Source organism: Urocitellus parryii, chromosome 4 (genome assembly GCF_045843805.1).
Source record: "Urocitellus parryii isolate mUroPar1 chromosome 4, mUroPar1.hap1, whole genome shotgun sequence".
NCBI classification, from domain to species: Eukaryota; Metazoa; Chordata; class Mammalia; order Rodentia; family Sciuridae; genus Urocitellus; species Urocitellus parryii.
Window position 1 is genome coordinate 119,298,569 of NC_135534.1, and position 25,071 is coordinate 119,323,639.

The 25,071-nt window shown below is 41.1% G+C and overlaps 1 protein-coding gene across 5 annotated transcripts in view; it reads left to right on the forward strand.

The window, feature by feature from the left end:
• The window catches only part of Ntm (neurotrimin), a 415,186-nt gene extending 395,593 nt beyond the window's left edge, over positions 1 to 19,593 (forward strand). For 2 of the 5 annotated variants that reach the window (XM_026392418.2, XM_026392417.2), the window contains 3 exons: positions 1,552 to 1,672; positions 5,772 to 5,923; positions 19,490 to 19,593. In XM_026392418.2, the coding sequence (XP_026248203.2) occupies positions 1,552 to 1,672; positions 5,772 to 5,923; positions 19,490 to 19,593 (377 nt within the window). Of the gene's footprint in view, positions 1 to 1,551; positions 1,673 to 5,771; positions 5,924 to 8,962; positions 8,999 to 14,490; positions 14,524 to 19,489 lie in introns of all 5 variants that reach the window. The other 3 variants (XM_026392413.2, XM_026392415.2, XM_026392416.2) reach the window with 3 other exon arrangements.
• The last annotated feature ends 5,478 nt before the right edge of the window (positions 19,594 to 25,071 follow it).

Sequence of the window (25,071 nt, forward strand, 5' to 3'; positions counted from 1 at the left end):
CCCTTCTATGTATGGATATCATCCTTTTATAATTATAGATGTTGACATTCATGGTATGCATTCAAATTTTAAATTCAAACAGATACATTCTCTGAACCTGCGTACATGTGTATCTAAAAATTTGACTTTTACTAATAGAGGTACAGGATCCGCAAAGTTTGGGAGTCACTGCTGTGCATACCTCATTCTGCTTTGTCAACCATCCAAATTCTCTCTGACATTGATACTATTTAAATTCCCTACTTGTATACCAGTCTTTTTTCTCTGGGTTCTTTTTTTTTTTAATGTACATTGATTGATTCAGTTACTTATGGCATTCTGAAGTTTTACCATATTGTTTATGCTGCAGGAAATCTTATGGCAGAACAAAACCCAAGAACCAAGCCAGCAACAAGAAAACTTTCCATTCAATACTTGGGTGGGTGGGGGTACAACAAGGATACTGTACTACTGGGACCTAGGTAATATGAAGGTCTTTAATGAGTAAGAAAGTACATTTAACAAGGCTATCAGTTTTATGCTATTACGATATATTTTACTCTATCACAATTTTAAAAGGACTTAAAATTATTTCCAACACATAAAGATGAACCTAAAATGTAAAGAAATTGAAGCAAAGGAAAACTATATTAAGAAAAATGAGTAAAAGCTAGGGAAAATCAGCACATGAAATACATACCACTAAGTGGCTAAGTTCAGGTCCTGTATGTAGCTTTGAAATGGTAGAGCAAAGAGAAGAAACATCACTTGCTTTAAGATTTATGCTGTCCATAAGATAAAAGCAATTTATTTGCTTGGGAGAAACATGGCTTTTCCTGGCATTGAGACTGTAGAGAAAATTCTCTTCAGGTGTCTTCATAAATGGAACATTTTGAGATAACAAAACACATCATGTATGATATTATTTCTGCAACAAATAGAACAGCAAGTATATTGTGTCTTCTTCTTTAATACCTTTCAGTGCAAACTGTTGGAGTGTCATGGATAGTTTGGTAAAGACTTCAAATGAATGCAAACCAAGTATGTAGCTCTAGTTTGGTTTGGCTGAATTCAGGGATCCATGTCAGAATACTTAGAAAAATGACTGATCTGTACATCCTTCAGGCAATTTTCCATGAATATTATTTCTTGTAACTGAGCTTTTGATGGGAATTGAATAGTTTCAGGTTATATACTTTGGCAAGAACCTGGTGTATAGAAATTCTATAAGGCTGATTAAAGTAGCTGACTGTCAACCCATGAAGTATAGGGTTGATATGTTGGCATCATCCTATGAAAGTTAACAAGTTTTCACAGGAAATATACCTGAATATCTGGTCATCCCACATCTGCACAGAGGAGAACAGAAGCAATCTATGTTAGAAAGATCATGCTTTTCCTTAGAATGACATTGAAAATGTTTTCATTCTCTGGCACAATTTACAGCAATTTGACAGAGCAAGTTAACAAAAGTAGGGCAGAGAGTAACCAACAAAATCCACAAATGAATGAGGCAGGCTTTTTTCTTTTGAAATGCACTTTGAAATGCGATGGAATGTCTTCTCTCCACAGATCCACCATACATTTCAGAAGCTAAGGGTACAGGTGTCCCTGTGGGGCAGAAGGGGACACTGCAGTGTGAAGCCTCAGCAGTTCCCTCAGCAGAATTCCAGTGGTACAAGGATGACAAAAGGTAAAGTCCTCTCATCTCCAGTCCTCATCCTTTCTCCTCAGAAGAAAGCTTTTTTTTTTTTTTCAGGTTCCTGATTCCAGATGTTTGCAAATGAATTCCAGTAAAATTCTCTTCTAAGGTTCTCCTACCTGTAGGGGGGAAATAATTGCAACAAGTCTTTCCTTAACATCAATAAAATTCAGCTGGGTTTTTTATGTCACCATGCAGAATTATGAACAGGCCTGAAAGGTAGCATATTTTTAGGAAAGCAAAAATTGCCAAAGAAAGGCCACCAGAAAATTTCTAAAGGCCAGCATTTTTTTTTTCCAGGCCAAGAAAATAATGCGTTCTGCCTGAAGCTATTTTTAACACATTCTCAGGCTTGCTTTAAAGGGTGACTGAGGGGTTCTGGGAGGGGCGCATAAGTTAGCCGCAGCTGGCAGTTCTCCACTTAAATTCCAGACACCATCAGTAATGCGTGCAAGAGTCCATGACCTGATTTAACCTTTCCTTTGTGTCCAGGTTGTTCTCTCTCTGTAGGAGAAAAGGATTGGGGCTATTCCCTTCCTCCCTATTGTTGCAGCCATCATTGGGATATTTGTTGTGAGTCACTGAAGATGATCATTTTGAGGAGTTATCAAATGGCATGTCAGTGCAGGGATCAGCAACTCAGTACAGCCAGGCAACATGGCAATTACTGTTATCAAAGAGCTATTTTTAAGGTGGATGAACAACAAAAATAAATGTGCAAGTGCTGTCTGTTCAGAATATTTTCATAAAAATGGAGGTGTTGGTGCTAGGAATGCAAAAATGTCTCTGAGGTCTATGGGTAGAAGAAGAAGGAGTGATGGAGGCTGAGGGCTGATTAGTGGGAAAAAAAAAAAAACAGAGAGGAAAATCAAAGAAGAGTGATGTAAGAAATTTCAGCAATTTGTTGCCCATACACTATTTGATGTACCACAACTAATTTGATGCTACATGCACTATGTTCAATACATCTTGGTTTTCTTTAAGTCAAACATGGAATATTCTTCTACTTTTTGAATCAATAAATGAATCTCATTTGGGACTATCACACACAATCGTAAGATTCATGACCTTATTAATCATCACCCCTCCAAGTGACAAGCAATCCTTTTTACATTTTAAGGACATATCTGAAAGCCTCTGGTGAAGAGTGCTATATTCATTCTGCCCATTTCATGAATGAAAGAACTGACATAGGAAAAGGGGAAATAAACTTACGAAGAAATAAAATTGGCTTTTGTCTTTCTTTCAAGAATTCACCAATCCCCATCATTCTTCACCACCCTTCTTATGTACTAGGAAGAAGCTGAGGCATGAAGATCTAGGATGAAAAAAAAAAAAATACAAAACAACAAAAGAACAACACAAAACAAAACACTATTAAGCTGCAGGGTCAGTTCTTGAATTTTGAATTATCTAGGTCTTAGTGAAAATTAATCAGCTGCATCCCATTATTCTAATTCTTTATAAGAGAAAAATAGAAACAAAATATAGGGGGAAAGCAAGCTCTCAAAATATGCTGAGGAAAATACAGCACAAATGGCCAATGTTGAGATAAATGGAGAGGTTTCTTCTTTTCACAGCAACCGCAGAGGGGGCCACGGTCTGCCCCAACATTTACCAGGGAGGAGAAAGGAGACTGTGATGTTTGTTAATGGTGTTTCTCAGAGGTCCTTGCTGAGGCAGCTTTGCTTCCCTTTTTATTTTAGTTCTTCTTATGGATTCTCCTTTGTTCCCATTTCCATTGATTTTTCTCTATTTGCCACTCATTCATTTATTCCTTTCCAGTGTCCTCTCATGGAATGGAGTTGCCTTTTCTCCTGGCACCTGGCTGGACAAGAGTATCCCTGCCTTGTAGTCCTTGTCACAGTCAGCTGTGTCTGTGCCTCCAGAGCTACCAGGCAATCTCCATCAGGCAACTCTCAGAAAGAATATCACATCCGCCACTGGGAGAGAATAGTTCTTAACCCATCTCCCATTATCAGGGAGATGAGCTGATTTCTGAGGGAAAATGAAAAGAATCTGTGGTGGGGACAGGCAGTGTTCTTAAAGTTTATGGTAGAAATATTTTGGCATCGTACTAGTGCCACACCACCACCTACTACTTTGTGTGCGTTATCAATCTGAAGCAGAGGAATTGGAATTCTGCACTTAATAAGGGCCACCCAACTACAGAAGCATTAGCAAATGAAAATCTACAACTTCATTAAGAAACTGAAGCCTCGTAGCAGTACTGGATGGGGGTGGGCAGAGTGTGAACACATGGAGAAGGGGAAAGCTGTCATCCCAGGAGCTGTGAAGTGCTGCAAAGTGATACTGGCCACCCTACACTGTTTTTAGCTAAAGACAGTTGAGAGCTGTCAAGCAGAAACCTGCTTCCGGTGAGTTGCTTCCCACTATGGAGCCAAAATCTAATTCACAGCTTAGTTCTGATGTGAAGGATTCTTCTTTCTCTGAGGAACACCATCAAAACCGAGAAAGGGATCAATACTTTGACTGGCTCATGGAAGCCTTCTGGTGGTGGCGTTAGGAGGCTTTCTGGGACAGTACCCCCTAGAGAATCAATGGAGACATAATAAGCTGGAAATATAAAAGTGGTTTCTGACCACAGCAGGATTCCATTTGCACAGTGCAAGCATTTTAATGAAGTCTGTGGACTCAGGCCAGTTCACTGTACCTTGAATTTTTAGGCAGGAAGTCTCCCAGAGGAAACATCTTCATAATGAAAAGCAATGCAAAACCCTCAACCAACTTTCTTGGCAGATGGGTGAGAACACAAACTAGAACCTGCTTCTCTTTTCTGATAAAATTACCATCATAAGTTTTGGTGCTGGAGAGGATCATTCTGTAATCTCACAGAGATGAGGTTTCTGATAATACAAACCAGCTACACTCTATGCTAAAAAACACCATAACCCAGGGACAGACAGGGATCCTCTTGTCTAACACCAGAAAAACACATTACACTGAAAAACATTTTATAGTTGACAAAGCGTCTCTTCATCATTGTCATGCTGAGCTTCACTTTCCCTTTCTGCCATGAATATCGTCCTTCTTGGTTTGGTGATTTCAATACCAGCCATTTGCCTCAGTGCATGTCCCCTGGGCCTGATTCAGTGCACATCACCACTTGACATCATTTTCTCACTGCAAGTTTTGCTCCACCCAGGCCCTAAACAGTCAACTTAGGCATTTGTTCATGTTTTCCGTGATCCTTTATGAAGGATGTTTTCTCTCCAATATTTTTTTTCTCTTTCCTATAGCACAGAATGAGCTTCTGGGCAAGGAATACAAATTTTCAGGGAAAGTAAAAGGTTGATGTAAAGAACTTTCCTTGGCATATTGGCCTGCCACATTGATTGTTCACAGAGACAGTCTTGATTCTACAAAGTCATATTCTTAGTAATTTCTAATCCTTCCCAGATTGATCCCCTATGATACACTGGGGCGATCACTCTTCCTAAGTCCTTCAGAGTTCCCTTGATTATTTTCTTCTTTTCCCAGATCCCCCACAAAAAGTCTTATCTGTAGAATGTCTCAAGTAACTTATGGAAAATTTGTATTGCCCAAGTGCTTGAAAAAATAGTATTTTTCAAACCTTTCAGGTCATGCATCTCTTTGAAGCTTTAGTTTTTCATTGTCATCATCAACATCATCATTGATATCATCATCATCATCACTTTCATTAACATAATTAACAGTTCCAGACAAATATGCACTTTCCCTTATCCACTGCATAAATGATAGTCTCCTAAAGGCCAGAGAGATGATGGTGTATATTGTTGTGGCATAACTAAGGGATAGCAAGAATAAAATGATGCATTTCTTTTCAGAAGACTGAAATATGGCCATAAGAAATATTCCATCCTGTCTAGAGTATCTCCATGGGCATGGAGCACTATGGAGCGCTACGATCACCTGTGCATTGTGAATGAACATAGGGTATCATTGAGAGGAGGAAATAGTGGGGTTATTATAATGTGTGATGGGGAAACAATGAGAAATTCATTAATTCTAGAGTCTATTTCCATCCTATGAGAGAAACTGACCATGTCTTTTTTATTCTTCTCTTTATGTCTCTTATTTGTTTTAGACTGATTGAAGGAAAGAAAGGAGTCAAAGTGGAAAACAGACCTTTCCTGTCAAAACTCATCTTTTTCAATGTCTCTGAACATGACTACGGGAACTACACTTGTGTGGCCTCAAACAAGTTGGGCCACACCAATGCCAGCATCACATTATTTGGTGAGAATGTGCCCTGAGCTGGGCACTGAGAGAGTGTGAAGTGGGGAGAGTCCCTGTGGAGAAGAAGCTGGGGAGGAGGCTCTAGAAGGATGGGTATCAGAAGTGAGTTGGGCAGGCAAGAGGGAAAGAAAGATGTGAAAGAAGAGAGGAGAAAGAGAGAATGCAGGTATGAAAGTAGATATCGGGAACGGGAAAATAGAAATGAAAAAGAATTTTCATTCATTCTATAATGAGAAAAATTCTAAATCAGCAGGAAAAGGCTTTGAGATGCTAAAAATGACATTTATGTTTTTGTTTTTGTTTCCTCAGTGGTGTCTCCTAAAATGACATGGAGACTATAATTGAGTAAAATAGTAAAGAGCCCAGAGAAGAGTATTTACTATTTCCATATTTTGCTCACTGGGTTAATATAACATGTTCCCTTTTCTAAAATGTTTTTCCATCTTTTGGAAAATAAGATAAATCAAATTGTATTCATCAAAATAGAATCACAGGTCTTGGTATCCTTAATAATATTAATTTCAGAGGGAGAAATAATATAGAAAATGAGGATTTTCCAAGTTCCCCATTTGTACCATTGGATATTGTCTGGCTGGATTAAAACATTCATCCATCCAAACCATCATCTTGAAATATGTTGCATAGTCATTCATGCATTCATTTCCTAAACAACTCTTTATTAAAAGATTAATGTATATAAGGCAAATTGCTCTAATTTCATTATGCATTTGGCAACTATCTTATTGCCAGAAGCAAGTGAACCAGCTCTCTGGTAGACCCTGGATGCCCCACCTCTCTGCCCAGAGACTGTCTATGCAGAGGTGAGCTTATGTCCCTCTGTGTCAACAAGCAGAAACTACAGGTGCCTGGCAATGGCTTGGCACCTTGATGGATGCAAATATTCCCTGCACATCACATGGTTAATTTCTGGTTGCCTTTTGTGCAAATCCCTCCACACCCCCACCACACTTAGTGGTTCTGGGACTTTTTAAATCCATTCTCCAAAAACCCCATGTTGAAAAGTACTCTTAAATGTAACATAAAAGGGGAAAAAGGGAGACTTTGACAGATAATTGGCAAAGACATAAATTGTGGTTATTCCCAGAAGTCCTGGATAATCCATCCCCTCAAGGGCCACACCCCTGCCCTAACCCTGCCATATGACCTCAGTAGAAGTGTATGTTCCATTGTGACATCTTTGCTTCCAAATCACATTCTCCCAGCCTCTTATTCTGCACATAAAATAAAGCCCAGCTTTATCTGAGAGGACTGGGAAAAGGAAGGCTGCCCTTGATCCTAGAGCCTCTAGCACAGAATGGACAGAGCTATGATTAGAGTGATTGATCTGCCTGGCATCTCTCACACAGGGAGAGTCATGAGTGCCCCTCACATTTGTCAGGCCTTTTTTTTTTTTTTGACAGATGTCTGTCTGCAGGCAAGAGAGCCAGAATTAGAAAAGAACAGGCCACTCCTTCCTCTGTCTTGCAAATCTAAGCTCTTCCACACTTTCCCTTCTACAGCTTCCCAAGTCCTACTCTGCAGCCACAGGAATCCTGATTCCTATAAATAGTCTTCCTCCTCCTCTGACCTTTTCTTTCTTCTGATTTGGATGCAGAAAATGGCTTTGCCATTGACTTTATCACTACTGTCTAATCCCCTAGCCTCCTCCCCTTAACCCTTCTCAAGATAAGAATAGGGAGAAGCAGCAAACTTAAAAGAAAAAAAAAAGGAGTGAAATAACTGGAGTTTATGACAAGACAAGCAGTGAACCATGTGTCATAAACACGCTCGTTTCAGCAGACCCATCTGTGACCATTACAACTCCTTCTTTTCCCTGCCCTCCCCCCATTGCTTTAAAAGCATTCAACCTGTGCTAACTTTTGGGGGTACTTCGGCCATTGTCAGCTTTCTAGAGTCCAGGGTTCTCTAAAACCAACATTATACAATGATGGTACCTATGTGAATAGGTTTAGAAAGACTGGTTCAAAGATGAATGGGTACATGTGGGGGTCCTCTTTAATGCAGGAATTCTCAAAGATTAACCCCATTAATGTTGAAGATGAGCATTCTCAACCCATTAATTCAAGCCAAGTCTAGTGCAGACATTATCATGGCTTCTAAGCTCATTATTGAGTTTATTTTTTTATCAAGTTGCCCATCATTATTATCATTGAGGTTCCTATCAATGAAGTCTTTTGACAAATATAAATTTATTAGGAGATTTTCCATGTCATTTTCCTTTAAGTTCTATCAAGCAGATTGGGCAGATGGAAAAGCAGCAGCATTTACTTCACATGAGTATATGAATTCATGATGAAGTTCATTCTCCAGTTGCTTTACCAGAAAGCCAGCTAAATTTTCATAATTTTGCCACCACCTTGTACACAAATTGCATGCTCTTTCCATGTGTCCTAGACATTGAAAAGTGAGGAATTCTGATGCAAGATATTTCCATTGTGATCAGGATCTTGGGGAGACTTAAGAAAAAAAGCAGCATGCTCATTCCTATCTCAAACTAAGTGGGCTCCAAGCATCTCATCTCTGGGATTGCAGAACTGGCAGTAAACAAGAGAGTTCTGCTGCCACATTCCTGAATCAGTGATTCCTGGGAGATCATATTCCAATCATATTGCCATGGGACCAGAAGTTCTTGAAGTTGAACTTCTTTGAAACACCAGGGGTGAGGATATGGGAGAGAAATCTCTCTAGAAAGAGGCTTCAGTCATTTGTTTCAAATCAGTACCTCAGCTCAGCACAAGTGCCAAGTGAATTCATTTGTACTGGAAAATATATATAGTGGCCAGGTCCTGTTCTTCCCAACCATCCCATCCAATACAAAACATAAAGCATCTCAGTGTTTTTCTTGCTGCACCTTGTCCTACCACCTTTGGTTTTTGTGTCTTCCTTTATTTATCCATTTCTCCAAAAATGCTTGTAAAAAGACAGTATACAAACTATATATGACAAATATATAGCTACTGTATATAATATATGTGTTTGTTTTCATTTTTCTCTCTTGTTGTCCCTCACCCGATTTAGAACTAAATGAGCCTACAAGCTCAACTTTGTTGCAAGGTCAGTATCCCCCTTGCTTTATGTTTTCTCTCCCCTCCCTTCAATCCCAGAGCCCCCACTCCTCTCCCTTTCCCCTGTTGTGCATTACCTGACACTCCTTTCAGTAAAATTGTTTAGAAGATGGTGGCGGAAGGCTCTTTAAGGAAGTTATTGGGATCTGGTGAAAATCCAATGACAATTCTCTTTTCTCTGCTCACCCCTTGCCCACAATGCCCCAGGAGGTTTGCGAAGGGAAAGGAAAATAAATATCATTCACATCTCCAAACCCAGAGATTAGCATGAAGGCAAAAGGTTAAAACTAAATCTGAACTAAAACCAACTGAGCAGCTTTCATAAAGAATCCTTTTGATGGTCCCTCAACAACAAGGTCAAACACACATATTTGGATGATTGAAATATTCCATCAAGTGCATCACTTGGCTCACATGACTCTCCAAGGGAGGGAAGCAGGCTGGTGCAGCATGCATGTTTGCCTACAAGTAATGATCTAGAGAGGGTGCCTTCACTTTTAGTTCAGAGCCTGACCTTCCATAGTTCTCTGTTTTGGGGTAAGTCACTAAACTTTATTCAATTTCCTCTTTCTATAAAATACAGTCGATTTGTCTTATCTACCTTACAGAATCAGACAACATTCAACTGAAAATATGTATTAAAAAGACTTTGAAAACAGGTGAATTTTGAATCTCCAGATACAAGTCAAAGAGAAAGAGTTACTACGATGGAGACCATTCCTTCATGGAGCATCCTATGGGGTCCATTAACTCATCCTTCAAACCCTTTTCCCAGCCCCTTGACATCCCGTCCACATCAAGTCCTTTTCTCATGTCCACTAATCTAGTGTAAATGACCCATTAAGAACATGCCTGAGCATTTGGGCTGAGGGGTAGAATAAAACTGGTGCCTTTTGGGTGCTGTAGTTCTCCTCTTAAGGACAGTGCTGAGTCCAGCAATAGCCCGGCAGAAAGACAGCTTGTGAAAAGAATGAGGGGAATGGTTTTTCCCACCTCCCAGCCCAACCTTCCCACCTCCCTCTTCCCACCTTACCCTGTTCCACCATTCACATTCCAGATGTTCATCCTGTTCACCCATTCACATTCTAACTGTGCAAATGATCATAGCAGGACAGTTTTAGACCTGGGAGGTGGATGGGGAGAGAGAAAGAAATGAATTATGTGAGGAGCTGTTTGACAAATGAGGAAAAATGCTTGTATCTTGAAAAGAGTCAGGGCTGCATAGTTCACCTTAGTGATATATAGTAACTTGGTAATGAACCATGAACAGGAAAACAAAAGAAAGAAAGAGGAAGGAAGAGGAAAGTAAATGAACATATTCAGATTCAAGTTATGATTTAATGTACGATTATTGAACCTCCATGTGAGACATAGTCACAGATGTGAAACAGCATTAGAAAAGTAGCGAACATAAATGGCATTAAAGGAAAGAGGGACTGAACTTACAACAAATGATTCTTCAGAAGTGCCTTCAGAAGTTACTAAGCTAATTCTGGCTACTTAGGGCTTTATTCTCAGAGGAATCAGAAACATTTGAAACTTGGGTAGTGGTTTCTAATAAGCTAATATATTCAGCTAAAGTTATATGCATCATTTCACATCAAAGTCATCAGCAAAAAAAAAAAAAAAAAAAAAAAAAAAGCCGAAACAAAAATAAAAACAACCTGAACACTTTGCCTAGTGGTTGAATATGGGACTTGGAGCTGGAGACATTGTTATCAGGATCTACCTGCCAAGAGAGGGCTGGGTTGTTTTCTCTCTCTCTCTCTCTCTCTCTCTCTCTCTCTCTCTCTCTCTCTATATATATATATATATATATATATATATATATATCACTCTCTCTTCCCTCCCCCAGTGATTTTATTTTATATGTTTATTTTTGTGAACTGATTGATTTGGGTGGAATGATCTCTATGCCAACTTTCTAATTTCATTCTCTGGAAGTGTTCAGTCCCTCTTCCCACCAACCAGAAGTAGTAAGTCATAGACATTTGCAATATTCTGACAGCTGAGTTGTGTGGTCTTTAGTATAGCTGCTGGACTTTTTGATACAACTAGGAATATTTTAAAGGAAACAGACCTTGACCCTGGGCACACTCACCTCATTCATCTGTGCTCAGTTTTCCTTCTTCCTTTGCTACTCTCTGATGCAATAGAGAGCTACCTGTTTTCTCAGGTAATACCTTCAAGTTATGCACATCTTATCAGAGAAATGTAAGAAAGATTTATACCAACATGTGGATTTCCACTGACAGGAAACACTGGTTTTTCAGAGAAGTTCAAAGCTATTTTTGCTACACAATATCTGGATAGACTAGAAGGATTTTGATAAGGGAATTTCATTCCTCCTCAGCATTTTTTTGCCACCCTTGAAGTATTTCTCTGCCTCCCTTTTGCAAACACAACAGATTGCATGTCACATTCTCGTATTAATATTTGGTGGTGCAGGATTCTTGCAATGATAAATAAGGACTCGGTGCTATGCCAACCATCCCTCATGAAACTTCTGCACAGGCCAGTATGCGGGGGCCCACACTGCAAGCTCAGCGGCTCCTGGGCTGCTCATTTCCCATCCATTGGCCTTTTGTCTTTTATCTTCTAGGCATTAAGGCAGATTTGATGATATCGGTGGGCTGGGAAATGTGGGCTGATTAATGCCTGTGAACCTCACAGTGACTATCAAACCAATTTATTAAAGAATGGGAAGCAAAAGTAAAGTCTAGATATCAGAAGGAAACAATTGCAACCACCGAAAAGATGATCAGTGCTTCCCTGCAGAGGATTAAAAATAGTTAATTAGGCCAAGCCACCAAGGCATCCACAATTAGCATTTCTATGGCACCTGTATGTTAAAAATAAGAGAAAGTGCAAAAAGAAAAAAAGAAAAATTTCCCTCATCCTCTTTCTGGAAAGGTGGTATATCTGTTCTCATCCAGCATACCTTTGCTTCTTATTCAAATAAGACAACAGCCCAGAGCTTTCCTGACTGTTGGATTCAGCCATGAGTATTCAGCTTTTTGCTGGAAAAAAAAAAAATCACTATGAGTTGAGCTGAAACATTGAATACTGACCAGTTGGAGACTTAGGGTGTATGTAGGGGATTCTTTTACCTTGCATTTTCTTCTTTTCTTTTTCTTTCTCCCTTTTTTTCCCTCTTTCCCCTCTTTTCCTTTCTACCTGTATCCCCTTTCTTCCCTTCCCTCTCTTCCTTCCTTTTTCTTTCTCATGACTGTATTTTCCCACTCTATGTGGCTCCTTCTTAATACATCATTAACAAAGTGATCAACTAAATTTCAGTCAAGGTCCTGCTGAAGAAGGATGTATGCTTGGATTATCAGGGATTGTTTCTTTTCCTGATAGCAAGATCTTACTCAAACACTTCAGTTTGTGGCTCGAACTGCCTTTGAAGCCACAAGCAAGATTTGTATTTCTAGAAGGTAGAGCCAACAAAAACATGTCAAGCATGTTTTGGAGGACTGACATTGAGCAGCATTCTTCTTACATCACTTCTTAGTGCCAAAGGTAAAGGAATGATGGGCCAGAGCACAGCATGGTGGGTTTGAAGTAACTATGAAGCCTATCATTCTTAGGTTTCCCTTTCTGTGCTAAGAAAGGGTACAAGAACATTCTGTTTACCTGGAAGGATTGACACATTGCTACCTGGAAAGACCCAAGGTTAAGTTCTAGCTGAGGTCATGGGTGAGTGTCAAATTGTTCTTTATCTTCATGGATGCTCTTTAGCATTGAACTTCTTTGAAGTAGTGATTGTTATAGATTTAGCAGGGGTGGGGAGCGGGGGAGCTAGACAGGAACAATTAAGCTAAAGTTGTTTTCAGATCATTGCTGTACAGATAATCTCTTCTGATTGTCTAGAGCAGGAACTTTGCCTTTGATTTTTTTCCCCTCTTCCTGATAATCCCAACTGCCAAATAGAAATGTCCAGTGTTCTTCCTCTAAAAGTCTGAACCAGCATCCCCTTCACTCTGTGGGTGACTGTTCCCCAAGCTTACCCTTTATTGCACTGCTTATGGTTTGGGGGTAAAATGTGTGTGACTATTCATCTTCTCAAGTCTCTCTTCAAACTGCCTTCATCCCAGTTATCTTTTTTCACACAGGGAGATCCAGAAATCAGTGCTACCTGAATGAGAACATTAGTAAAAAATGCCCTTCCTAAAGTTCTGCCTGTTTTCAAGGGCCCAGTGAGCACTCTAGGGAATTGTCCCTGCTAAAGGCACAGACAACATAGAACCATCACTTCTGGACTTTCTCTGCTATCCCAACTTTACATCAGATCTTCCTTCAATCATAAAACATTTAACCATAGATCACCACTTATGTTTTTATATCTTCAGAACAATTTCTCAGGGTTGCTAAAGTCCACTTCAATAGAGAGGGATGTCATATATCTGTGCCTTTAAAAACACAATGAGATCTTGAATGCACAAGTATGTATTCATCTGACTTTGAACAAACATTATAGCTGCATTGAGGAAGACAGTTGTATCTAGGTCATCTTTCTATATCTGAGGACATTTGTCAGTTAACATAGATTTCGAAGCCATCCCTTCAATCAAAAGTCTTTAAGGACACTTTTCACCCTCTCAGTACCAAGTGAATAATTGCAGAGGCTGCTAAAGAGGGAAGTAAGAGATTAGAGATGATTACAACTTCTGACCAGACAAAAACACCTCCTATCCACAGAAGAGCTGGGGGAGCCTCTGTGACGTGTTCCGAGAGTTTGAAGCTAGCAAATTGGGAATCTTCCCTGGTCTAACCAACAAAGAGGCTCCCCAGCATTTCTACAAGGAGGTGCATCAAGTGCAACTGTGGCAGCACAGGTGTGGATCTTTACTGCCTCATGTGACCCAAAGAGATGAGACCCAACAGGACCAAGCTGGTATTGTCTGACTCATCAAGAAAAGTCAAACTTCAAAAATCTGGGCTCTTCTGGCACTTGAGAGCTTATTCACTGGTGTTTCTAAAATGTATAGCTAAAATCAGGTGGAAGTTTTATATTTCAAACCAAACATGGGCACCCATATTAAAACTACGGTATTTTACATCCATCTGTACCAGTCACTTTTGTACTTAAGACCCACACTTCAACACTTAGGAGTTACTCTGATGGCCAAATACAGAAATTTGTTTTACAGAAAGGTTTTGACATGACAGCTCAGGCTGCAGAGGTGTCTCCTGTTAAAATGAGGTGGATATTTTGGCTCTGCTTTAGTCTGTGGTCTGTTCTGACCATTACTCATACCCTTTCTTAGTCCCAGTTCACTTCTAGCTGCCTTAGAACATGGACATGGGTCACTATGAGTGCTGGGCTCTGGTCAGGACAACGAGAAGGAGGTTCAAGAGCCCTGGGGAAGCTCTTGGGCCTGAAGAATCACCAAGTTCCTAAAACCATCTGAGGGAAAAGTGAGCACTTCTAACTACTTTCTATCTTAACAGTGGCCTGTTTTTTTTAATTTCTTTTAGAAGTGAAAACTACAGCCCTGACCCCTTGGAAAGGTTAGTATATTTATTTTCAGGAAGCTGCTGCTTCGTGGGGTATGTAAAACTCTTTACCTTCCTCCAGGATGCCTTCTTTTCTAAGCTCACACCAGGAAGCAGCCCAGAGGGAACCCTTCCCTGACCTTGAGCATCTCTGTGTCAATTTCTATTGACCCTGTCCCTAAGGACATCCCATTCTCCCTGGGTAGCTTCCACTTGCACAAGTCTAACTTGTCTTTGCTGGCGGCACTAATGAGCACCTGTCAGTGCCCAGAATAGCTGCATCTCTGGGCTCCTCTGTACCAGGCCTGCCTCTTTCCTTGCACAGGAATGCTCTAATGCAGTGATCTTCTTAGACCTTGGCCTTGCATGCTGCCCTTTGCTTATTCCCTTCTCTCTCTCTTTCTCTCTCTCTTTCTCTCTCTAACTTGGAACTGGAAGGGCAGTGATGGGAGGGAGGGAGAAATGGGAGGAAGGGGGAGGTTCTGGGGTGAGTCACTTGGCTAGGAATAAAATATGTCTTATTTGTGGCTTTCATTCCTGCCAGATGTTTCCGATGGATAATTGACACTCATCACAGTTCTCTGGGACCCTAACTGTCCTGGTAATTAGTCTCTTTAGGCTTCCGCAACTCTCTAATGAGATAGAGGCAATAAAGACATCCAATGTGAAGTGGAAGTGTTGCTGGATGAAGAACAGAGGCCTCAAATGCGTGGCCCTATCACCAGGCAGATGGACAGAACTGTCACTCTGGCAGGCACCACCTCTAAGAGGCCTTGTTCCCAGGACACTATGATTCTTGTCTGCCTGGACAAACAACCTCATCTCATACAATTTTTTTTTTTTAACGTAGCATTCATTTAGAGTGGGAAAAAAAACAGTCATATGTCTGTGGTGCCCACCTTAGCCAGTTCCCAGTTATCACAGGCTCTGTGGGCCTCACTCTTTCTTCTCTTTATTTCCTGAAGATCAAGAGTTGTACAAAAAAGCAGTTCTGAGTTAGTGGGAAGAAAATTGCCTTTGGAGACAGAAGTCAGGGGACTTGGGGAAAGCCACTTAAGCTCTCTGAATTTAAGCCTCCATCTATTATAAAAGAGATAATAATCTGCATCTCCTATATGAGTGTCATCAGCACTGTGATAGATAACTTTCCACCTGAAAGCATCCTACCTGAATTCCTTGTCCATATAACTCTGCTTCTATGTAGACATTCACTCAGCACCAAAATTTTTAGTGACTTTTATTGGACAGTTAGAGAAAGGGAAGAAGGGTATCTGGAAGAGGAAACTGAGGTAAAGCAAAGACAAGATAGGAAAGTAATTTTTTCCCCTCTCATTTGGTTTGATTTATTTCCCCAAAGTATAATCTTAAGAGAAAGAAAACACAAGGATAAAGTAATTATGGACACATCAGTGCGAGTCACAGTACTCTCTACTTCCATCAACAGACTTCTATTGAATACCTACCATAGGCCAATGAGACACAGACTCTACCTTTAAGAAACCGGTATAATAGAGGACAAACTACAAGTTATACAAACAAAGACAATTTGAATATGGCAGGGGTGGGGAGTGTTTAAATAGGAGAATGTATAAGATATTGAGAGCGTCAACCCAAGTGGATTAAGAAAGGCTGCCTGGAAGAGGTGATTGAAAGCCAGAACAGAATCTAGAATAAAGAATGGGGGTGAGTTAGATGAAGTACATCTCACGTAGAGGGGCAGAATGTGTGAAGTTGAGGAATAAAAAGAATATGGCTAGAGGGTGCCCACCCATGTGTGTGTGTGTATATGCCTGCGTGTATATACATGTGCCTGTTTTACATGGGACAAAAGGCATTGGAAGATGAGGCAGCTAGCAGGTAGATCATACAGTAGGGTGCATTTTCTGCCAAAAAAAATGTGAACATTTTTCTTAAAACTATAAGCCTCAGATTAGCAGCATGATTAACTTGGGATTATAGAAACACCACCTTGGAATTAGCATAAAGAACAGATTTGAGGGGTCAAGGCAGCAGGTGGCAAGGCCCAGGTGGGGAACATTTTGTGAATGGAGTGGTGGGGATAATTCCTGCTGTCTCCTTTGGGAGGATTGTGTGGGGTACCTGTGCCTCAGGGAACACCTCTGTCTCCTGCCCTTTCTCTCTAGCTTCCTCCAGTTTCCTGCTAGAATCTATAGAAACATAGTAGTTAGGGTCATGGGGAGGAGGAGGAGTTAGGGTCATGGGGAGGAGGCCTGTGTGGACTAGAGGGTGTGGGCAGACTGGACTTGCAATGCTCAATGTGCATTACTCATGCACAGTGACTCTAACAGCCCCTTCTCAGGCCTGAATAGGAGATCAGAAAGGCCCCCTGAGCTTCTCCAAGATAATGCTATAAGCAAGAGGAACCATAGAGAGGATCTTGGTGCCCTTTTTTCTGTTTTCTGTAGAAAACATTGTCCCTAGCACAATGTTTAGAACCTGTCTTGAAAGACTCCCTATAGTGCTTCTTAGCAGGAAGCAGAGCCACAAAAGAGCTCTGAGGGGTATCCAAACAAGGCACCACAAAGAACACTGGGCAGAGCCTCCAGGCCATTGTGACTTGACACTGGGGGGTGGCCTTTGCCAGCTCACAGGTACCTCTTAAGCTATGGAATCCCCCACCCAGAAACAAGATGTTCAGCCTTTTCTTACATGGTATGCAAGTCAGGCCCCTGTTGGGCTGTACACCTGACTCGTGGTTCTGTTTGCAGGTCAGGCCTGCAAGGAGGAATGCAGGAGAGAAAGATGCTCTCAGGGATTTGGCATTTGTTCTCCAACTCTTTTACCACTAGGCATCTTGTTAGCCATGATGGGGAGCTGACAGGAAGAGAACGGGGTATTCTGAGACTGAGTAGAGAGTCGGTTTCAAAGCTGTGTCTGTGGAGTGTTCAGAAGAGTGAAATCGGTAAAAGAAACAAGAATACAGGTGTCAACAACTCTGGGTCCTTCCATGAGCAGAGGGTAACAGATATGCAGGATGCATTTGGAATTGTTCTGGGCAATGTGCATATATGGAGATGGAATGTGACCACTAGATCTTTCCTGGGGAGATGTGGAACTGAGCTCCCATAAAAAGCCTTTTGGGTCAGGAGGACTTGGAAATAATAATCTTTGTCTCTTAGATTCCTTAGTCTCAGGTCCAGGCAGGGTTCTTCTTGGGAAAGGTCTTGGAGTGGCCCAGAAGAAAGGACTTTTTCAGAGGAGAGAAACATAGCTTCTTACCCTTAAAAGTGACAGAGAATGGCTTCTTTCCTTTGGCTCCAAGGAAAATGTTCTGTAGATCACAGTGGTGGTTTGTGTGGTAACATAGTAGTTAGATTCCAGAAGACGTGACCAGTTAGTGTCCTATCTTAAAGGACCAGCAATTGAAATGTAAATCCTCATGCAAGTCCTTTTGTAACCAAGGGGTTTTGTGGCCCCAAGGACGCCATCAGTTTTGTGTTGCCCAGCAGGTCACCTCCTTGCAGGGTGGAGAGTAGAATAGATTTCCTGAGGACTTCTCAACTTGGGGATTTTCACTGCTGCAAACTTCTGGCCTTGAGAAAACAACTAGATACCAGAGATACAAGAGTTGCCCTGCTACATCTCAAACTTGTGACTATTTAGCTACCACCCCCAGATCAAATATTTATTCCAAAGGGATAAAAAATACAATCACATGGGTAGTGGCCCCAGGTCTGAAGTTTGTTGTGTCCTTGACAGGACAATCCCATATGGAAGCAAAAAGCCAGGTTTGATTCTGAACTGACTTAATTAGAAGTGACTCCAGTGCTGAGCATCCAAGTCAGTCCAGCAGGTTCAGGCTCTATCGTTTATTCCCAACCCTGTGAAGAAATGGACTGAGTATAACCACCAGCTTTAAATACCTCTGTGAAATTCAAGGCAGCAGAAAATGTGAGGACACACCCAATCACAGAGGTACCTTAGTTAATCAGTCACTGAAGTCACCTGGCATCCAAACTTAGGTATTTTTCAGGAATCATAGATCCATTTGGAATTGGGGTTTCTTGGCCACAATGGTCTAAGTAGCCAAAAAGCTGATGTTTCAGAGCAATGGAGAAATTACTAGGGAAATTTTTGGACTTGAAGTCCTCTTGCTTCTTGTGTTCAGCTCCATCTCAAAGAGCATCTGCTTTGCAGGCCTGGTTAGTCTGTCATAGGGAAATGTGCCCTCCCTTTCCCTTGCTTGTCCTTGAGGATGGGTCCCCAACTGGTTTTGTCTTCTGTACTCCAGTATCCATTTAAATCTTTAATTACATCAATGTCCATGCAGAAAACAGCCTCCTCTTTCTTTACTTTGTCCCACCTCCACTCTGTTGGGCTGATTTGGGGCCTTCCGGCATCTGATTCATGAGTTACATCTGCTATTATCTTGTCCAGATGGGCAAGAGGCCAAGCACTCCAGGTAGAACCCAGCGCCCTACCCTGAGATGGAGTGATTGACAGAATGGACTCTGTGCCCCATGCAGCAGTAGCAGCCGGCAGACAGATTGTTGTTTTCAACAGGTCCTTTTCTGAACAACAGGTTGAGCAGCTGGAGGCTTGTGTGAATGATCAAGGCAGTCAGAGCTCAGAAGGGGTTAGGTGAGAATACAAACTTTGCAAGGGGTTATTTTATTGAAACTCCATGTAGGATATTTATTCATCAGCCACCTTCTTGAACTCGACCTTGAGCCATGGCCTTAGCATGTTTATAAAACAGTAAAGGAGTGATGCCAGCAGGATGCTTTAACCTGAGCCTCCGGTTCTCTACTTGCCAAGGAAGGCTTCCCATGGTGTCCTGTGTGCATGGATGGGTCAGAGCTTGAGAAAGTTCATTTCTAATGCTGGACCTGAAATAGCTGATGCTCCACTTTAGGGATGCCTCAGCAGAGCTAAGTCTTATGACACCAGACCAGGCCACTCACAGGATTTTCTTCCACTTTACAACAGGCAGCTCATGACCAGTGCGTTCTTTTCACAGGCCCCGGCGCAGTCAGCGAAGTGAACAACGGGACGTCGTCACGGAGGGCAGGCTGCATTTGGCTTCTCCCTCTTCTGGTCTTGCACCTGCTCCTCAAATTTTGATGTGAGTGCCACTTCCCCTGGGGGGGAAAGCTGCCGCCACTGCACCAACAACACAACCGCAACGGCAACCTGACAGCAACAATAAGAATCAAATGAAATTCAGAGAAACACAGCCTAATGGGACAGAAATTCGAGGGAGGGAAACAAAGAATACTTTGGGAAAGAAAAAAAAATGTTTTAAAGAGGAAATTGAAAATTGCCTTGCAGATATTTAGGTACCACTGAGTTTTCTTTCTTTTCCCACAACGGGAAGAATGCACACCCGGCTTGGGCCCACCCGCAAGCTGCACCGTGTGACCTCTCTGTTGCCAGGGTGGGCAAGGGCTCAGATGCTGTGCCCACTAAAGTGCCCCACCATGGAACATTCTGGAGTCGGCCATCCCAAATTCCATCCGTCAGTAGAGACAAACACAGAGTGAGCCATGCAGGCTCAGATGTGCCACGGCGGGCCCTTTGGTAGACTGCGCCACCATTGTGTGTGTCATGAAATGTGAAATTAAAAAAGAAAGAAAGAAAAAGGAGACAAGACAGCCTGACAGCAACAATGATCCCACAAACAACAGTCACAAAAAATCTTGTTAAACATTTTTTTTTTCTGTTTTTCATTTTACTACATGGACATGATGGATAATAAGGGATTCTGATTCATTTATTAATTTTATTAATTATATTTTCTGATATGAGTCTAGAATTAGTGCAAAAACAAGACAAAACTAAAATATACACACATGAGAGGGGTAAAGAGAAATGTGTTTGTCAAACATTATAAAATGAATAGTGTATCTCTTAACTAGGTTTACAATAGGTGGACCACACACCAGGAATAAGGACCTGGTGAGGATTTGGCAGATCCACCAAAAAAAAAAAAAAAAAAAAAAAACACATCCAGTTTAACCAACCTCTCCACCAGCGCTACAGATTCCTCCTTTTCTGGCATTTCATGCAGACAATACTATGCTATCTACATACTGTTTAGAAATGGAAAGTTGATCACACTGTATCTTGGGTTTGTTGGCTATGCTTCCTTTGATGACATATATTATACAGTATATATATACATATATTTTTTTTGTTAGAGTTCTAGCCATTTTGTTTCTCAGCAGGGTCCTTTCTCAGACATTACTGCATGCTGTATATGGCGTTAGCTGTGTGTTGATCTTCTAAAAGATGATAGAGTTTACTGGTAATTGTGTAATCAGCTCCTGCCTTTTTATTTTCTTGGGTTATTTACACGTCAGAGACATTTATAAAAAAGTGAAAAGCAAAACAACTAATACCAGGCGCAGCATTTTTCCAGGTGTGGCTCTCTGAGGCGAAGGCCCTCTTGTCCCAGGTTGCCTCGCTTCTCCATCACGCCTCGGGGCATTAACAGACAGCAAGCAACTGAACAAACTAAACCGTCAGTAACCACTTGCTTTAGCCCATTATGGGAATCCCTGATGCCTTTGTGACCACTGGAGAATTTAATCCTCTTGGTTGATTTTATTTAATTTCCCACCTTTGTGTGAGTGTGTATGAAAGAGAAGAAAAATGCAGTTTTTAGGTAAACTTTTTTTTCCTCCCCCGAAGTCTGGGAACCAGAGCGGCCTCGGGGAGGGGTTCTGGATGTGATGAGGGAAAGTGGGATTGGGGGATAGGGGAGGGAAGGGTTGTCTCTGACTTGACATTAAAAAGTGTTCCATGTCCCTCTTTACCTGGTGTGGTACCTCATTCTGCAGCAGGGGAGGGGAGAGGTACAGAGCCTACCTGGCCAGGACTGAAGAACAGGGTGTGGGGACGGGATCTTGTACCCTTCCTGGAGTGGGTGGGAGTATACGGAGACAGGCAGCCCAGACAGGAGACCACCTCACAGAAGCAAGGGGTGGGAGTGGCATCTAATGGGGACTGTCTTCAGTACCTTCAGAATACCATGGCCTGGCTGCTGGCACCCCACTTGTATTTAAGTCCTTCACCTCCTCAGAGGGGAGAATTTCAAATCCAGTTATAGAGAAGGCTTTTAAGTCTGTTTCTGATAAGCAATAGAGTGTGGCCATCACTAACATGGTGGTGATTAAATAATCCTGAATCCCATCACCCAGTGTTCTGGGGACTCTCTTCCCTCCATACCTGTCCCCTGCCCCTGAATCTCACCTCTAGCCACAGATTCAGAGGAAAGGCAGATTTTAATGCAAAATAATATTCATGTAATTCTGTTCTGGGTGGTTCTAGAAATTAAATAAGCAGCATAAGGGATCTTCAGTGCCTCCTGAGAGGAGTCAGAATGTTTGGAAAGGAGAAGTATGATTTCCAGAGACCACTAGCAAAATGGAGAGGAGATTATTGACTTCACCTTCCTCTGTGCCCCTCTGCCCTCCCTCCCACCCCACCCCAGCCCCGGGTGTCAACTTCTTCCTGGCAGCATGGTATGGGAACAGGCTGGCCCTGGCCAAATCTCTATAGTTTGGATACATTTGACTGCACCAATGTATCTCTATGTCCTGGACCTGCTGAAGGTGGGACCTTTAGGTTTCCTTGGAATGAAAGTGGGTTGGTGAGATTCACTAACATTTCCCTGCCTGGTACCTCTCTGCAACACGGGCTGGAGTTTTTGGAGACAGGTCATGGATCACTGTAATAGAGGGGAGGTGCCAGCTGATTTCCATGTTCCTATACTGGAGACCTGAAAACCCTTTGAGTAAAATATGCCAAGCCTCCTGAAAAGACACCCTTCTAGGATCCACTAGGATGAGAGAACACAGTGTACACAGGCTCTCTTTGAAATCAAGCTTCTCTTTTCAAATATAGTACTACCAGATTTCCACTAGTAGACAGCTACTAACATTGACTAGACTATTCTAGCAAATATGAGTAATACCTACTATGAATAACCATGCTTCAGAGTGCTGCTCCCAGCAGTGAATAGCATTCAGGGCCAACTTTGTAAAGCAGTATTGATGAGCTTGACTTCATTTCACCTATGTGCCGAATCAATAGTCCTCTTGCCTTACAGTTCTTTAGCAATCTGGTTGTGCAAGAGCCTACTCTTTGTGGACAAGCATTACTTTGACTGGTAAGTTCTTCAGACAAGAAATCTACCTATCCTATCAGGAGGCGTTTCTTCTCATCATGACATAACATGCCACATGAGGCCCAATCTCCTAAGGGAATATACAGGTACTCACGAGAAAGAGCATTCCCCTTATGGGCCTTAAACTAAATTGAGGGTTCAATTTAGGAAAACAGGGCTTTGATAGAAGCTCACAATTCTCAAGTCCACCTTTCCTGGGAGCAAGAGATTGGCAGGTGAGTGCTCACTAGAATGAAGAAAGAAAATCACTTGGAATAGAACCTGTAGTAACATTTTTCTTGCTATAGGCTCAAGTGGGAGACAATTTGTATGAGTTGGCCTGGAATTTAAATGTCCTGGACCCCTGTGACTCAGAGATAAATCACTGCCATACTTTGGGATTACTCCACTACCTTTAACATTAGGAAGACCCTTAGGGGAACCATCAATTAGGATTGGTAGATTTCTATCCCAAGATATTCTCTCATTAGGTAGAAGGGTTTGTTGAATCTGTATTATTCCTATCTGCTCTCAAAAAACACCCCTGTAAAACCCTATTCATCTTATTTCAACAGAATGTCTTTCCCTATCAATGCTCTGCACATTAAGCCAGGGTATCTACCTTGAAGCACTGTCTGTACCTATCCAAGGACTGCCCACTGATCAGTAGGATGTACCCAGCGAAAGTTATGTATGTTCATAGTCAATGACTTACTGATGTATACATTTTTTTTGCAATACGTGATGATGATGACAGTGATGATGAGTGACAGCTATTGTCCTTCAAGCTGTAGATAAGTTAGCAAATTAATTAACACTAAAATCTGATCAAAGTTGAGCACATTCCACTAGACTGACCTCATCTTTATCTTAAACCTGCTGGACTATGAGTGTAAAAGGGAAGTAGCATTAATCTATCACAAGATGGACTTGTTTGATTCAAAAATATAAAATATGAGTTCAGCAAAATATCAATGATTTTTTATTACAATGTAAAGAAATGAAGTACTCACCATAAAAGGAGAAAACTATGCAAAAGGAGGGATCTGAGGTTTCTTCTCATACAGAACCAAAATGCCACTGTGCTACTACTGGCCAAATGTATATGCACATGCCAGTCATATACCCTTCATCAAATAAGCAACTTAAAATAATTAAATTAGTGATATGTTACAGAGGAAATAAGGACTCTCCTTTCAGTATATCTTTAAAAAAATGTAAAGCAAATCCTAGAGCTAATTTGACTCAGATCTTGCTCATTGGTATTTGATTATATGGTAGTGTTTCCTTTGTCATCCCATAAGTGCTCAATCAAGCCATTCTAGCGCATCGATTCTTACCTCTCTCTGATATTAATTCAAACAGTATTTCCATGAGCATCCAAGTCTATCCGCCTCCAAGGCAATCCATGTAAATTAATATCACCATGATTTGTGTATAACAGTTCTCTGAATCTCTGCTTCCTTGCTCCCCACAACTCCTTGAGTCTCCTATCATATCCATACCATGAGAACACACAAGCATTTGTAGAAAAGACTTCCAATTCATGAGCTCAAATTAAGATTTCACAATTTGCTTTGATACATTATCCTTATGAAGGTGATCTGGTTTGGCCTTAGTTTTGTATAATATTTGACTCCCATGCAAACCTCTAGGTAATGTGGATAACTTCTTCCGGTATGTGGTGAAAGTTTATTTGAATATATGTGAGTTTGTTAATATTTTAAATGAATAATTTCTTTATCAAAACATCTGATTAAAACTTCCTAGAGTAGCCATAGCACTTAAATTTTCTCCAGTGAATATTTGAGTTTGGAATTTCTAAGCATTGTAGCTATATTTTGTTTAGGGAACTGAGTTTCTAATTAGTAAAACTAGACTCTAGCCCAGATCTCTTACTAACTAATTGAATTCCCTTCCCTTATCTTTTATATAAGATATTATGATAAAGATTGTAATATTCTATCTAGCTTTAAAATTTAACATTAAAGTGATATGAGATTTTATAAGATTTTGGCAAGAAAAATCTAGTAAATCAACCTTTTTGTGCTGTGAAAATTGAAGGTGTGAATCTGGGGAAATTTTACACCAAATACAATGTCTTTGTTTCTTTTCCTTGGTAGAAATGTGCATAATCATTGCTCCTATTTCTGCAGATATTTGCAGTGACTCCTTAAGGAGAACTTGAGAGAGAGGTACTGCAGTGCTTGGAAAGAAGCGTTGCCTAATAAAAGACAGTGGCTTTTTCTGGAACAGGAAATTATGTTAGCCCCAAGCTGCCCTCTATATGACACAAGTAAAACAAGAGAGAATAAACTGCAGCACACCATGAAGTCTGGGGAAGCAAAAAATATTGGACTAGGGAAAATTCTCAGAGTCCCCACTATAAGCGTGAGTGTGTATATATGTGTGTGTGTGTGTGTGTGTGTTTA